Source organism: Rhea pennata, chromosome 1, assembly GCF_028389875.1.
Source record: "Rhea pennata isolate bPtePen1 chromosome 1, bPtePen1.pri, whole genome shotgun sequence".
Lineage (NCBI taxonomy): Eukaryota > Metazoa > Chordata > Aves > Rheiformes > Rheidae > Rhea > Rhea pennata.
The window spans coordinates 60,485,862-60,502,751 of record NC_084663.1 but is presented as its reverse complement, the minus strand read 5'-3'; the positions used below and the strand labels follow the sequence as shown (position 1 = coordinate 60,502,751).

The following is a 16,890-nucleotide window of genomic DNA, read 5'->3' as shown; positions in this document are numbered from 1 at the left end:
TGCATGTTAAGGCATGTTACCCTAGCAAGAAATCTAGCTGCTCTTGCTTCTGTAATAGTTTCTCTGATGTGTAACCCAAGAAGCCTAAGACCTGTTTTTCTAAATAAAGTATATTACTAAATGTTATGCAAACCTTTTCTCCTTCTGTGTTGCTCTCAAAAATATATGCGCTCATGGATTCTTCTCCCAGAGTCTCACTGAGATGGACCACAAAACCAATCAGTCTCTTGTTATCCTGATGAGCAGCAAACTGTGTCACATTTGCAAGTTCAAACTGGAAAAGTACAATCAGCAATTTTTTTAACTAGCATATACTTGAGAGCTCAGGTTCACGTGACTGAATGTTCACTGCTGTGGCAGAAAACCAGCATCAAAACACAGGAAAGTTACTTACACTTGTTCGCGTAACTTGGGTTTGAGGATCTATTAACCTGCAATTTTGTTAAAAAGAAAAAAAAAGTCATTTTAGAAGAGCAACTCAGTGGTAACTTCGAAGTGCTTTGCAATACAAAGGCAATCACTACCACCATTTTATAGATGAGGAAAGAGATGATACACACTGAGTCAAGTGCTTTATTTGTGATTAGTCAATGACAGTTCTCTTCAGACCTGGACTCCCAGCTGCCTGACCTGTGGGTGATAGCATCCTTCTGACTTGCTGACTGGTTAAACATCCTGCATACATGAACTAACCATGCATATGCATTTAAACTCACTACAGCTAAAGCAAATGTCTTGTATGAATATTCCTGTGGTGACAATACTGACAACAGGACAAAGTAATGACTCTATTGTATTGAAACATGTTAGCATATGTGAAGAAAGAGACTCTTCTTGGACTGCAGTCTTTCAATGCATTTTTCTGTATCTGAGTGCCTTATAGCCCTACTGCATCCTCTTGTTTTTTGGCCGGATGTTCATACAACTTTATCAAGAGAATGATTTCTAGACACTTCAGAATAAAAAGAGAGACATTTTAATTAAGTAAAATAAATCTGAGGATCTTGACACCCCAAGGGTGTATTTCTTGGAAAAAAAAAAAGAAAAACTCTACTAATTATCAGTTGTACAAAGGGAAAAGAAAGCTGAGAAATGGTAAGTGATGAAGTTGTTACAGTACCTCAAGTTCTTGCTGGTGACCATAAGATGGGATTCAGTCATACGGAATATGTTATGAATGGCTCGAGCAGCTAGTACTTGTCTCATAGCTTCATAAATCACCTCACTTGTGTCATCTGACTGAACAGCCATTGATCCTAAAAAACGTACTACAAACATCTGCTGCAAAAGTGAATCTGGAAGATAAAAGGCATAACCTCCTTCACTGTGCTGCTTCATACGTAACTTCAGCTACTGGAAAACTGAACCTGTCCACAGACATGTATTTTTTCTCTTGGAAACTCAACAGTAGGCCAGTGGGTGGTGACTTCCTTTTCACACTAGCCAGCATTGCTATGACTAAGTTTTAAAGAGTACTTGAACAGGCAGCAAGTAGAATGAAATCACAGTTGCTTGGAAGCTTTAAAAAATGTAACTTGTCCTTTATGTTTTTTTTTCATTATTTGGTATAATTCACTTGATACCTTGTTATAAGCTGGAGGAACTGTGATAAATTACTATTTTTTTCATAAGGTTTGGCTGCCATCAAACCTATTCTTACCTTTATACTTGTATATTCCTCAGTTTGTTCTGTTTTTTCTGACCTTCCCTGCAGCTGATTCTAGTGAGTTTTTCATTAAACTCTTCCTTGCTTATTGACTATCTCTTATCAGTCTCTTATTTCCAACTGAGTAGCTGTTATGTGACAATGCTGTCATTTGACCAGGCTCCTTGTATGTTTACTGGTGAGCAAGGTAAGGCAGTATGGGTCTTGTGGAACGTGCCTGCTCCAGCTCTGTCTGCGTTGCACAGGACAGCACCACAGAGAGACTGTTGGCGTCAGCTTCAGCTGAGCTACTGACTAATGCAGAACCACTTGTGCAGTCGGAGAAGCAGGGCAGTCACCTAGGGACTGTGCTTGGTTTAACATGCTGCAGTGGGGCAACGTGCTGCTACTGCTTACAGTGTAGCTGTGCCCCCACTGCTGTCGGGCAGCCAGCAACCATCCTACCTTGCAATAGAACAGTGCCTGTTAGTGAGACTGTCTGAATCGGTAGATCAGCTTGAGCTGCACCATGCGTCTCACATCTATCATTTCTTTTTTGGTTTTCAGTGGTATCCCTGTAAGGGCTGTTGGTTCCAGACAGCAGTTACAACTGATGCTGAGGAGGAGGAGTCCAGCCAGGGTCTGAGCCCTGTCTGTGCTGGCAGAGGAAGGTCAGAATTGCCACATTTCAGTGTTGCATCAGTGGGAGAAGGAAAAGACAGGGAGCAGCAAGAAACTTCCTTTTGCTGAAAGAGACACATTTCTTATGCTAGCTATACCCTGGGCCTCTGTGAGATTTAGCTTGGGATTTTAGAGTACAAGGAGGTAAAAAAATGGTTATCGAACAGCCTCAAACTTAAGCACTGTTAAAATATAGTCCCATCAAACCTTTTCTAAAGAAGTCAATAGCTCCTCTTCAAAAACAAAAGAGACAAACCAAATAAATCTTTTTCCTTTTTAACCTTTGAAGTAAGGCTAATTTGGAATTTAGCCTGGACTATCAGAAAGATGTGTTTTGTCACAGGTACAGATGTTTAAAAGGTTGGCTTGTGAAGAGTAACTACCTTCAACTGTATTATGGGATGGTTACTGATGCTCTGTGATGTCAGGTGCTTTCATTCAGAGACAGAGGATAGGATGACAGCTAAATTAAACTTAAGATCATGACTAATCTTAACTACAAAAATAAAGCACTTACTTACCTTCCTCCTCATCTTTACTGCTGTCTTCAGATTCCCCAAATGGGTTTGCACGCCTGTGAAGTAAGAATAAAAACTAATTACAGATTGTTGTCACAAATACTATCAAATACCTAATGGTCTCCTCTGAAATCACTCTTTTAAAAAAGTGATCACTGTCTCTGACCATACCTGCCACCTCTATTCTGGTCCAGGAATTCTGTGGCAGGCAGTACGATATCAAACTGAATTGGTGTTCCAGGAGCAATGAGTTGTGCTGAGTCTTGAATGCCAGCTATTTCATTGGGAATTATTTTATCATTTGCTGTATTCTTTACGTTCTGGCTAAAATGAAAGTGGAAAAATATTTCAAACAGTGATACCATACCTTTGGAAAGGAGACAAGCTCTTTTTTATTCAAAAATCAAAAAGAGGATTGAAGCAGTATTTGTAACCATAAAGAGTATTTTCCTATTAATCTGTTATTGAGTACTTGGATAAAATTTCTGTTTCATTTGTTGTACCTAAAATCATTTAGAAGTAAATGTTGGTATATTAAACCGGAATTCAGATCAATTCTAAATGACTGTAGAATCATAGAATCCGTCAGGTTGGAAGGGACCTCTGGAGATCATCTAGTCCAACCTCCCTGCTCAGCAGGGCCACCTAGAGCATGTTAGACAGGGTTGCATCCAGGCGGGCCTTGAATATCTCCAGAGAAGGAGACTCCACAACCTCTCTGGGCAGCTGGTCCAGTGCTCAGTCACTCTCACAGTGAAGAAATTCCCCCTCACGTTCAGGCAGAACTTCCTGTGGTTCAATTTCTGCCCACTGCCTCTTGTCTTGTCACACGGGGCAACTGAAAAGAGTTTGTCCCCATCCCCTTGACACCCTCCCTTCAGGTACTTGTCCACATTGATAAGATCCCCCCTCAGTCTTCTCTTCCCCAGGCTGAAGAGGCCCAGCTCTTGCAGCTGTTTCTCATAGGGCAGATGCTCCAGCCCTCTGATCATCTTTGTAGACCTACGCTGGACTCTCTCCAGTAGCTCCATGTCTCTCTTGTACTGGGGAGCCCAGAACTGGACACAGTACTCGATATGAGGCCTCACCAGGGCTGAGTAGAGGAGCAGGATCACTCCCTTGACCTGCTGGCAACAGTCTTCCTAATGCAGCCCAGGATACCATTGGCTTTCTTGGCCAGTGGTATCCTGGGCTGCATTAGGAAGACTGTTGCCAGCAGGTCAAGACTGTAGATTGACCTTCAGTAACAGATGGCTGTTTGTTCCCTGTCCTCTAGTAGTAGCCATACAATAGTGTATCTAAAGATACAAATAGCAATCATGACATCTTTTGAGATCGTTTCTGGCCACAGGCATCTTACAATGTGATAGTTAAGAAAAAATGTTACATACTCAGATTTCTTCCTGCACCTTTTTTTTTTTCAAAGAATGAAATTTTAAGTTTCGCAGAGCCAAAGAAGTCATAATGACACACATTACTACATATACTACTTGTTTTACTAGTAGCATCTTTTGTCTGGAAAGCTTTCTGGTTGCATAGAGATGTAAAAGTGACTGAAAGATAACTTGTCAATGAAAAAGTTATTTCCTTTGCCCAGTCAAATAAATGGAGGAACTTTTCTTTTTATAAAACTCTAAACAAAGTAAAACAGCTGTACCATGAATAAAATGAGAAAGGAAGTAATTTGACTGGCATTCCCCAAGCTGATAGGGTATCTTTGGAATCTGTAAGCAATCATAGCAAAGGGAACAATAAATCATAATAAATGCACAGACTTGAGGTAGAAGAAAAAAGTCTGAATCTCTAGAAGTAAATACCTAAGTAAGAATTTAGTTTTCTGACAAATCTTGCAGAAAAGTTTCTTCATGTTGAAGTCAGTGTGACACAAACTTGTGCTATTTAACTTAGCACACTGCTGCTCAAAGCAGGAATTCAGTCCAACACTGGGCTCGGAAGCCAGCTCTGATCATGGAGTCTGCAAAGTTCTCACTGGGCAGAATGCTGGGATCATTAATGAAGTAGACAGAGAAACCACACATAAAATATGTATTTTAAATATAAGCATATCCCAGAGCATTATTAACAATTTCTGAAGAAGGAGGGGAGTTTTAATGATTGATCTGAATGAGCACAGAAGAACAACAATAATTATTCTGACAGCCAAGTAAAGCATAGTCCTGTGAACATTGACAAGAATTGGTTGAGATAATATTTAAAAATACACTTGCTTTAATGTATTGCACTATATACATTACTGTTGCACTATATACATTACCACACAATGTTTACAAATAAAGCATTACCTTTGTTTCAGAACAAACAGCAAAAACCCAGTAGCAACTATAAGGAATTTTAAAGGTGTGATCTGGAGCAATGAACATTACCCTCAACACTTACCATCTCTTACGGCTTTCACTAGGAAGCATCAGCAGACGAATCTGCTGGCAAAGCCAGGGCCTAGGCAGGACTTCCGAGTGATTATTGTCCCGTAAGAGGAATATGACTAAGCACACAACAGTCTCTAGTCCATGGAAACAAGTATGTTACCTGGGATGGTGAACTTCATGTTTTTTCCCAAAGCTGGTAATGGGAGTCACTGCTTGTAGTGCTGTCTGATTTAACTTGATAGCAGCTGCCTACAAAAACAAAAAGGAACTGCTCTTTTACACATGTACTTTTGGGTGTAGTGTCATGCAAAGAACAACAATGAAGCAAGTTGGAAGATACAGACTAAAAAAGGGAAACAAGCTCCCACCTCTGGATTGTCGGTGAGATAGATCTGTCTGGAGATGTTGTTGATGGCACATATCCACTAGAAAAGAAAAATGAAATTGAACTCTTCAAAGTCATTTGTGTACAAGAAATAAGAAAATTAAGAAAATATTTTTACCTCCTCATATTCCTTCTTGCTTTCTGCCTGAAGAGTTATACCCCTAAAATATAAACACAAGTGTGTCAATGCTAGCAGCAGACACCAGGACTACTTGACTCCAGGTCTTAAAGGCCACCACACTTTTTCTCTATTAACTCTCAAAGGAACAAAAATCATAAATAATGCAGGTAAGTGATACCACATTTGCTGTTCAGGCAGTTGTGGGAGGAGGCAGATGGGAATGAACAAGCCTATCATTTGGAAACATCCTTTTGGAAACCCACAAAAGCTTACTATTATAGCAAGCATGTTTTATATGAAACACCATCTGAAAGGGTAGGTGTGACTGGCTATCCTCAAATAAAACCTGTGTCTCATACGGTTTGCCTGTAGGAGTGGTGATCTGAAAGCAGTATCTTCTGTCTTCACAGTCTACAGCCATAACAGAGCAGTTGTCCAGATCCTGAATCAGTCCTCCAGCTACTGCTCCCCGTGGTTGACACATCAAGTTGCCACCTTGAGTGAAGAAATACAGCCTTTCCCACGTAGTAGTCACCAGACCTGTTTTACTGAAGAGAATGTGCAGTGCTAAAGACTCAATAGTATTTTAGATGTGACTCCAAATGACCTTACGTAACTGTGAACATACTCTGACGGAGTACTAAGATGATAAACTCCAGACTGAGATGGAGTTTATTTTCAACTCTGTTTTTTTTTTTTAATGATGAAACTTAGTTTAGAATTAAAAGATCCACCTATTTCCAGCACAGGTTAATCCTTAATGAAAGGTAAAGAATTAAGCTAGTTCCAAGCACCTCAAGTTTTTTTTTTTTTTTTTTTTTTTTTTTAAATCACTATCTCCTCATTAGGGAATAAAAGATTTTTTTATTATTAACTGGTGTATTATTCAGCTTGATTAAAAAAAAATGTATTTCCAAGCTAGTAAGCAGTGAGAAAAAATTTATCACAAATGGTCATCACTAAAAAAAGTGAATTCTGCCATAGTATCTCATATTCTATTTTCTCCCTAGCTCTGGAGTCCTTTATATTATGCTGTAATTCAACTCTTCGTTCTTAACACGCTGCTAGAAATATTAAGTGTCCAGTGCTAACCAAAAAATAAATACTGATTAGTCTAATTGGTTTAAGCTTTTAACTTGTACTTTCAAAGATGACAGAGACACTTATGAACTGAAGAGTAGAATACAACAGTGATTCATTAGCCTAAAACCTCATTACATGAGGAGTCTTTAAGACCTAAATACATGTATCAATTAGTCAGCAATCAAACAAACTAGGAGCCAGCAATAGTTGTCTTACTTTCTTAGGTTAAGGTAGCCAGCCTTCTGGATGAGATTTCTATTGATAGCAGGTGAAGTTACATCAGAATCTGGGGTGTAAACAGATTCATTAACTGAAATTAAGTCTTGCTGTGATACCCTCATTGCTTCAGCTTCAGCATCCAACTCTCCCTGTATGCTGGCAGGGAGGAGAAACAAAAACAAAACCCAAAGTCATTGTTAGTCAGTTTATACCAGGAAATTGCTAATGTTTGCAACTCCACATGAACAGAAGTACCAGCTGAGATTATATATGACTCCAGTTAAATTTAGAAAGCTCCTGAGTAAAATCTCTACTGGTTTGGAGTAGTGAAAAGATGAATTTTATTTTTAAAATAGACTTTCCAGGAAAGATAATGTAAGATTACATGTCTAAGGATTTCTCTAAGCACTGGTGCAGTCTGGAAAGTCTGGAAGAAAGAGGCATGCAATAGGGAGCTACTCCCAAAAAATGTCATCTGAGGCTAAAGAGACAAGATGCACATGCTCTGCAGATATTTACAATGGCTTAAGGAAAACACAGCTATCTTTGGCAGGCTCGTAGCAAAAGCATAGCCAAGATTTCCCCTTGCTCTTTGTTTTGAAATCTTGGCTTGAAAATGTTACTTTCAGTATGTTTTAGACAGTAGCTGTGTTTCTTTTTCTTACAATCTGTACTGTTTGTACTAAAATTAGTTATCTATCTTCTTTCTGAAGAAGAGAGATAATGATCAAAAATATCAGAGTATGTTGTATGCCTGAAATGCACACACATGAGGAATGTTTAAATGCTGAGAATGAAGAGAAAAGTTCTGTTTTTTTCCAAAGAGCAATGCCTATATGAGTTTACAGTGCTGAACATAAACAGAAGTTGCTCTAGTATAGTGACACTGTTCAAAGTTGGCTTTATTGTAATATCTCCTGGCTTTCACAGAACTTTGTCTTATTCCTGCAACTGCATAACTTGTTGGAATTATTGTCATGAGACCAGTGATTAACTGATCACAGATTTCCAGCTTTAAGTTTTCCACTGATTTCAGCACAAGAAAATATTTTAGCAAAATCTATAGTTCAAGTCTTGGTTTAGCTTTAATTTTTGTTTATAATACAGTTTTACACATTACTGTGATTCAGAAAGCATCCTAGCTGTAGGCTAGCAAAACTGAACTCTTTTGGAATATACATGTATACATTCTGTTCTCTGAAAGTGGTAATTGTGAAAGGGTATCTGAGTGCAAATTCAACTCAGAAAGAAAGGGACAGTTCTTTGTAGAACATATATCATGCACACAATGCAGTGCTGAACATCTATGTATGCATAATCCTCCTATAAGACACATTTGGTTTGAAGGGGACACCAGACTAGTGATTTCAATGGGGGAAAAAAGCAACAAGAGGTCAGAGTCATTATATGATACACCAATTAAATATTTTTTTTTGTTACAGTTCTACTGTCTCAGACAATCATTGGGAACCACTTAATTTTCAGAGGTTCCCACTGACCACTTTAATAGGCCTATCAGACAAAAAATCCTGCTTCTTTCCATCAGCCTTAATAAGGCTGCATTTGGCTGGCAGATTCTCCTGATCAATCACATCAGTCATTTAATAATTTAAAAAAATAACTGCTAGGTAAACTATCAGATAAATATGTAATGAACTCCATGTCAGCTGCAAGTACTGTTTGGTGCCCCTGTGAACAAGGAAATAACAGATGGTTTTAGGTCATCTGTCTGCAATGCCCTTCTGTGAACTGACATCCCGGCAAGGCTGCACTCTAAGTGGTCAGAGTGGTGACACTGTGGTCAGAGAAGGTTTCTAATGACCAAAAAAAAAGGCAAGTATCACACCCATCTTTAAGAAGGGCAAGAAACAGAATCTGGGGAACTACGGGCCAGTCAGCTGTTCCTCAGACCCTGGCAACATTATGGAGCAAATTCTCCTGGAAGCCCATTCCAAGCACATGAAGGGCAAGGAGGTGTCTGGGAACAGCCAGCACAAATTTGCCAAGGCCAAGTCATGCCTGACCAACCCAGCTGACTTCCACGATGAGAGGACTGGCTTGGTAGATGGGAGGAGAGTAGTGGATGTTACTTCACTTAACTTTGGCAAGGCCTTTCTCTTGGTTTCCGTTAACATCTTTATGGGTAAAGTGGTGAAATACAAACTGCAAAAGTGGACTGCAAGATAGGTAGAGAAGTTGACTGGGCTGAATGGGTTGTAATCAATGATACGAAGTCTAACTAGTATCCAGCTATTAGTGCACTCCTCATGGATCAATACTAGGGTGGCAATTTAAAGTCTCTAACAAGAGCTGGACAATGGGTATAGGCTGGTGGGCAACTAGATAAAAAGCAGCTGTCAGCAAAGGATGTGGAGATCCTGAAGAACAAGAAGTTGAACATGAGGCAGTGCCATGTCCTTGTGGCAGAGAAGGCCATCATATCCTGGGCAATATTAGCAAGTGTAGCCAGCAGGCCAAAGTGGTCATTATTCCCTTCTATTCAGCACTTGGTGAGACTCTAGCTGGAGTTCTGTGTCCAATTTTGGACCTCCGCACAAGAAAGACGCTGACAAACTTCAGCATGTCCAGTGAAGGGCCACCAAGATGGCCAGAGCACATGACACAGGAGGAGAGGTGAAGAACATTGTTTTTCACACTCCGGAAGTGAAGGCTAAGGAGGATAAGGAGGGATCTTATTGCTATTTTAACAACCTAATTGGAGAGTATACAGGTAGAAAGAGCCAGATCCTTCTTGGAGGTGTCTTCTAGGATGTGAGGCAACAGACAGAAGATGATACTGGGGTGAGTGATCAGATACTAGACCAAGGGCCCAGAAAAGGCTGGGGAATCTACATCCTTGGACATGCTCAAAATTTGACCGGATATGGCCCTGAGCAGTCTCCTGTAGGTGACCCTCTTCTTGGTGGGTAGCTGGACCACATGACCTCCAGAGGTCCATATTCAACTTTCAGAAAACTACTAGTAAATATTTGATTTCTTTAATAACTTTTCCAAACTTAAGGAGTTACTAACTGTATCCAGGTTACTAGGAGGACTCATGGAGTGGGAGCACAAGAATACTTGTCATTGCTTTACCTTAGAAAGTCATTTGCATCTGCCACTTTCCCCCCACTCCTTGCTGCCTAAATGGCTAATCCTTACAAAGAACATAAGTGCAAAATACAAAGTAGGACAAAAGATCCATTGAGGCTGCTATCCTATCTCTGACAGTTGCCAAAAGCCTGTGGAAGAGTGCAAGGCAAGCACGTATAGTTCTGCTCCTGTTCTCTTTAGCCTATTGTAGAAGCTGGTGATGTACTGTAACTGCAGAAGTGACATATAAAGAGACTGCTGCATTTAAGTCAATGCTAAGCAGGATTTCACTGGCCAGATGAAGAGTCACTCTTGCAACATACTGTTAGTTTACTTTGTGGTAGCTTATTTCCAGCATTTTCCCATCTTTTGCAAGCTGAAACTTCCTAAGCTCCCACATCACCTCCAAAGGGAGACCAACTGTGTGTCTCTTACCATCTGGCAAAGTCACATGAAAAGCTGAGTAATATCACTGAATTTGAATTGAATTGTATCATAATTGTGCAACCTAGTGCCTTTCAATGTTAAGTGTCAGAACAGGAATTATTTAAATTCAGTTTTGAAATAAAATGGAACAGTTTTGTCAGCTTTTATATTAGTACTACTTTAATCATTTTTTTCATCAGCCATTTTTGTTGGGCCATAAATTCATTCTAAAAGAACTGCCCTGGCATTTTCATGGTTCCTGAGACTGGATTCTTTTTCCTAAGGCCTATCTTCAGGGTAGAAAGGTAAAGCTCATAATTCTGAAGTTCTGTGCATTGGTGGCAACTAGATCAATTGGTTACTGAGAATAAGTTAATGATCTCTCCTTTCTAATATGCTCTGACACTGTTAGCAATGTTTACTTGTAAATGAAAATATTTTTAAATATGAAGAGTTAGTTTCACAACCAGCTTAAACAGCTGCAACACTACATTGCTGCTGAAATCCTGGAGCTGTACAGTGAGTTGGATCCACTTGCTGTTCTGAAAGAAAACAAATCTGACAAATAAAAAGCTTTTAGTTAGATCAGCAGCAGATCTGACTCACTGAGGGCCTTGTGATTTCCAGCACCCAAGAAGGAAAGGGACACATTTTTCAGGGACTGTGTGATCTTAAATCATGAAACCATGTCCTGTGTTGATAACTGCAGAGTTGTATAGTGTGGTTTAGAATTTTGCAAGCTTCTCTTCTAGGTTTTCCAAGGACCTCACACTCCTGCTTTAGCCACATTTGGGTTATGCATTCTAGCTTTGCTATGTGACAGACTTTCGGAGAGAACAAACAAACAAACAAACAAGACAGACCCAGCAAACAAAGCGAGTGGCCTATTTTTGTTTTCATTTAGCCCTGTGTACTGTCTAGAGTGTGAATCCATCAGACTTTGGAGAACAAGGGCTTATTCTATGGTGAAGATCCTATGGTAGGATCCTCAATACACAGCAAGAATTTGTGTAAATATACAACGTGGTCTTTGCACAGAGAGCCTGCAAGACACATGCAAAATGCTCTTACTAAATAAAGGGCACTATTTTAAGGGATTTTAAAATCTATTATCTACTCTGTACAAATGCTGTGTTGACTATAGAGGGAGTTGCTTGAAGAGTGAGCATGCAAAGGTATATGAATAAACATAATGACATAGGAAATAAAGAATTATTTAGTGAAAGACAATCTACTACACAGTGAAGTTATTTATAACACTGCTCTCAAATTCACAAGTATGCATTATTTAAAACCTCACCAGAGTCAATTTAAGTAATGATGTGGATATATTCCAATATGAAATGTAAGAAGCAACAAGACAAAGGAATCAGTCTAGTGTTCCAGCTGATTTAAAATAAGTATTTCATGTTCTCTCCGATAGGTTTCGTTTTAATGCAAAGTTTACGACAATTGTAGGGACTTAACCATAAAGAAAATGTCAGTCTCTGTTAAATATAGAAGAGCACAGAGAGAGGAAAAATAGAAGAAATAATCACAAAAGCAGGAGTACTAAACTGGGACAGTTTATTGAATAAAGTCTTATCCAGAAGAATTTGAACTCAAGTGGACAGATAAAGCCTACATTAAACACAGGGAGTATGTTCTCTAGGCAGTAAGTTTTATTTGCCTTGTGTACATACAGCATCAACCACTACAGGCCCAAAATCTAATTTGGGAGGCTACTGTAAGAGTGCATTTAAACACTTTATGATACATAGTTACTGGCTATACTGTACAAACAATCTGTAGTGCACAAACAAAATATTCCTTTATATGTACAAACATACCTCCCTTCCACCCACTGCTTCAGCACTATATACCCAGCAATGCAATACAATCATGGAAGCAATCTCCTGAGTAAGAAATGCAGGTAGTGTCCACTATGAGCTGAAGATTATAGCAGTATTGTTCCGAATTCAAAAGAACAAACAACAGGAAGCCTAAGTATCATCTTACCTGTGAACCATGTCTGAAACAGATGACAAAAAGTTGTCCATTCTTTTGGAAAACATCTCTGCTCCTTTCTTAAAAAAGTTGATCTGAAAAATACAAGGGGATGCTGGGAGTTATCTTGGAAGGTTCTGTCAGACAAGCAACAGGCGGTGGGGCTTGTGTTAACAGTGATCCCATGATGACCAATGCCTTGGGCTGACAATCAAACACGTTGTTACTGCCTTGCCCTCCTTTCTTTGTCTTTATCACTTTTGCACCCTTCCACCCTCTTGCTCACACACATAAGCTACTGGCTGCTGACAGGTACCTTCCCAATGAAGGTGTGGAATGACTAAGGAGACAGGTAGCCTTCTCCCATAGCAGCACTGGGTCTAATAGTGTTACGCGCTACCGCAACCAATGTCATCACATCAAAAGGCATGGGACATAAATCTTCCATTCGAGTTGGTAGATCAAACCCAACCTAAAATTTTTTAAGCTGCTATGGCAAAGTCCATCAGGAAAGTGATGCATGACCAGTGTAGCTGTGCCAGCAGAAACCTCCAGGGCAACCAGTTATATCAAATGCAGTTTTACCACTGATTTTCTTCTACTGAAGTAGCTGAAAGTAGCTACAAAGGTCAAAGAGCACTTTTGGTGGTAGAAGATGAATTCATGCTAGGAACACTTTCCTGGTATGGCTCAGCAGGCACGCAACAGCAGCAGAGCCCTCCGTGTAGACTTGACATTTTGAACTACCTCTCCGTGAGGCAAACAGTTACAGTCAGGACATCCCAACAGCTGTATGAAACACGGACATGGGTAGTGCGTGTATGTGTGATTTTCTCAGAAAGATCCAATGAACTACTTCTGGCAGAATTGTAAACAATTCTTTGCTGTTAAGCAATTTATCCTCTCTCATCTGACTGTACTCACAATTCCACTCCTCTCCCCCTAACCTTGGCAGATGGGATTCCTCTTAACTATGACACAGATTTCTGCAACTAAGTTACTGACAAAGAATTGACCCTTTATAGACAAAGAGAGAAATAAGCTCTCTTAAAGAATAACTCACCTCTTCTATTTCAACAGCCTACTTTAGGAAGAAAGAGTCTTAAATTCCACTAACTAATGAGACTAACATGCCTAGCTCAGATATTGATATGAGTTTTCAGTAAAACAAATCCTGAATTAGCAATTGCTTCTTCCAGAAAAATGCCTTAGGGCCTGATCATTCTGCAGAAGTGTGAAATAGAAGGCACATAAGTTTTGAATCATTAATAAAGAAAACATATACTGGCGAAGCTGAAGAGTGGTTCACAATATTTAAGCATCGATATTAACTGGCTCCTGGCTGCTCAGCCATTCCCACAGCAGCCTAAGACTTTCCTGTATAAAGCACTGAGATACGGCAATTTTGCTGGATAAAATACAAGAAAAGTTCTGTTTGCCTTCCAGGGTCTTCTATTGCACAATTATAACAGAGAAACAGTGTCAACTCCCACTTTAAGGAAAGCAACTGTGAATTCTCATGTAGTACCCATTTTGTACAGTGCCCATGATTTGCAAAAGACAGAACAATGGAGAAGATGATCCACACTACAATCTGAAACAGAGCACTGATTCCCTTCTTTCCATTTCCGTGGTTCCCTTCTCGTTTTCCCAGATGCTTTCTTTCATCAATGTGGAAGCACAAGGGACCCTTAAAATGGGTGTGTAATGAGAATCAAATGCTGTAAAGATCCTAGTTTGCTGATTTTCCTGACATCCTGGAGAGTCAGACTATTAGTATTACTACCACATTTTATAGACTTGAGAAATGTGTGTTCAGCCACTCTATCAAATTGTTGGCAGAATAAAAATTACAAAAACGATTTCCCAGCCTTATGCTCAATCCATTCTACTGTTTTATCTCTCCAGTTCTCCAGTGCATGCTCTGTTCCCTGTCCTGTAAAATCCTCATCAGTATGCTGAACATCATGTGCCAGAAAGGAAACTGCTACATAGGAGAGCTTCTGCAGACACAGAGTAAACAGTGCAAGTAAACACTTCTGTACGGAGAGTTTAGTCATGAACGAATTAAATGCAAGTGGTACTGATTCTGCATTTAAGTGTATTGGATTTTTTTTTAACTTGTGTCTTTTCTGAATGCCTAAACATTCAGCTATCTGCCATAAACAAAGTCAGCTGTTAAAACCTAGGCATGCTGAGTATAGCTTTCATATCATTTGCATTTGTCAGCTACCAAAAAAGTCCAGTCAACGTCTTACTCTTCCCAAGAGATGCCTAGGTGATATTGTAACTTTACCATCCATACCTGTCCTCGTGTGTATCCTAGCATAGGTTCCATCATTGCTACTCTCTTCCTGTACTGCAGAGCATTCAGGGCACAGTAATATTGCAGAGATGCAAGATGCTGCTTTCTCCTCGCATTTGCCACTTCTTTTGCCACTTCTGCCTTAAGCTGAATAAAAATTGATAAAGAGTCTGACAAACTGCTTCTGCTCATTTGGATATATTTACTGATTATTTTCAAGTTATCATTAAACAACTGTCACTACAGAATCTCTCAACATTAAAATGAAGGATGAGAAACAAAGCAAGCAAACCAAACCCCAAACCAAAGGACTTTAAGTTCTGTTCTAGCAAGAGATACTTAAGCATCTGGACAGTCCCTACAACTACAAACTATACAACTACTGCAACTAACACACTGCATCTGATTGCAATGCAAGAAATTCATTTGCAGCTGAGGTAACAACACAAGCCTCTAAGTGAAGAGTTCACAGATGAATAGTTCACAGTGTGCTCTATCACATTCTCTTCTGCAATACATTTCCTCTAAGGACCATTCTGTCCTTCTAGGACATTCTATAATGTTTTATACATAGCAGACACAAAGCTTCATGACCCAGTTTCCAATGAATTGTACTCAGTGATACAGCATCATCACATTAGCTGTACAGCAGTAGGCCTATACAAATCCATTTATAACCATTTGGAGAGAAGCTCCCTTGCATCTGACTGGATCTAGTTCAGCAAATACTTGATCACCTGCCTAACTTGGAGTAAACAGGTATAACTCTGCTGGATTGAAGTCTAAAAGCTTTGTGTCTGCTTGGAAACTAAATCACAAGTACTCTTGAGCTATTGTGAATTTAAGTGATGAACTCTCAATAGTTCATTGGTGCATGTAAGGATTAGCTCTAATGATGTAGACAGAACAGCTGATGAAAATTTTTCCTTTTCTCTTTCACATTCTTTACCTTTTCATTTTCTTTCCTTTTCGGTAACCTGCTATACTTTGCCATGGACACGTCATGTTCTGTAGACAAGGAATATTTTTTTTTAGAATGGTGATGTGTGTGTGCATAGATTTAAAACGACTCCTGCGATGTAACAGGCGCGCGCCATGAGAAACAAACCAAGCCATGTAACATACCATTGCTAGCAAGGCCAAACAGATCCTTCAACGTGCTTACTTCTGGAAAAGAAAATCAAATATTCAAAATAAAAAGAGCTGTAAACACCATTTGTTCAACTGAGACCACAACAAAACTAAAACCTTTCGTGCATGCTTAATGCCTTACTCACTCTAACCCTTTTAAAGAGGAAATGCATTAATTGTGTCTGTCTTGAAAATGACAAACCAAATCAGCTGGATGAGAAATGAACAGGCACATAGAAAAGTAAGAGCTGAGCTTGCTTCACTAACTTATGAATATGAAAAAGACTGCATATCTGCTGGTGTAATTTACCAAAGAAGCACTATTTCTCTATGCCTGTCATCACAAAACGTCCATCACTACTGTAAAAGACCAGCAGTTCTGAACAACTTCCTGACCGTGCTTACAAAACATAGAGAAATCTCAGTAGGTCCCAGAGACTTATCACAATACCTGAACTAAATCCCTTTTCCATCAATGAATCTTCATCGATGCAAAACTTTTTTTTTGTTAAGCTTCTCTGTGAAACAAAACATTTATCAAGCACATCTGATTGCTGACTATGATGCTTATCTAAAAAACATTGGCCAAAAGGTTCTGATTCAGGTAGAGGGAAGAAAAGTTATACTGGCAACTCAAGTTTCAAAAGTATTCAGCACAAACTGCTCTCAGCATCCGTATCAATATATACTACAGCCAGCAAAGCCCTTTTCAAAAAGCTACAAAGAAAGGACATTTATAAGAACAGCTACTATGCAACTATGAAAAAAATAAGGGAAATTGTGAGATGTCATCATGGTCTCCAGTTATTTGCAAAAGCTGACACACAGACCAGTTTCCTGCCACTTTTTCTTTCCCCAGTACTTCTACATGACTCTATTGTAGGAAGACAGAAATTCTTGCTCAGGTTTG

At 39.4% G+C, this 16,890-nt stretch overlaps 2 protein-coding genes across 3 annotated transcripts in view; one reads left to right on the top strand and one right to left on the bottom strand.

Annotated features, from left to right (window-relative positions):
• WASHC4 (WASH complex subunit 4) overlaps nucleotides 1-676 on the top strand; it is a 44,870-nt gene extending 44,194 nt beyond the window's left edge. Inside the window, exon 34 of the mRNA XM_062589240.1 lies at nucleotides 588-676. The gene's annotated coding sequence lies outside the window, so the exon portion shown is untranslated. The remainder of the gene's footprint in view (nucleotides 1-587) is intronic.
• Nucleotides 1-16,890, bottom strand: part of APPL2 (adaptor protein, phosphotyrosine interacting with PH domain and leucine zipper 2) — a 39,685-nt gene that overhangs the window by 3,200 nt on the left and 19,595 nt on the right. For both annotated transcript variants that reach the window (XM_062589263.1, XM_062589269.1), the window contains 14 exons: nucleotides 15,975-16,016; nucleotides 15,799-15,857; nucleotides 14,850-14,996; nucleotides 12,557-12,639; nucleotides 7,037-7,195; nucleotides 6,097-6,285; nucleotides 5,735-5,777; nucleotides 5,600-5,656; nucleotides 5,392-5,480; nucleotides 3,016-3,168; nucleotides 2,848-2,900; nucleotides 1,121-1,295; nucleotides 395-431; nucleotides 134-274 (listed from right to left, as the gene is read on the bottom strand). In XM_062589263.1, the coding sequence (XP_062445247.1) occupies nucleotides 134-274; nucleotides 395-431; nucleotides 1,121-1,295; nucleotides 2,848-2,900; nucleotides 3,016-3,168; nucleotides 5,392-5,480; nucleotides 5,600-5,656; nucleotides 5,735-5,777; nucleotides 6,097-6,285; nucleotides 7,037-7,195; nucleotides 12,557-12,639; nucleotides 14,850-14,996; nucleotides 15,799-15,857; nucleotides 15,975-16,016 (1,427 nt within the window). The remainder of the gene's footprint in view (nucleotides 1-133; nucleotides 275-394; nucleotides 432-1,120; nucleotides 1,296-2,847; nucleotides 2,901-3,015; nucleotides 3,169-5,391; nucleotides 5,481-5,599; nucleotides 5,657-5,734; nucleotides 5,778-6,096; nucleotides 6,286-7,036; nucleotides 7,196-12,556; nucleotides 12,640-14,849; nucleotides 14,997-15,798; nucleotides 15,858-15,974; nucleotides 16,017-16,890) is intronic.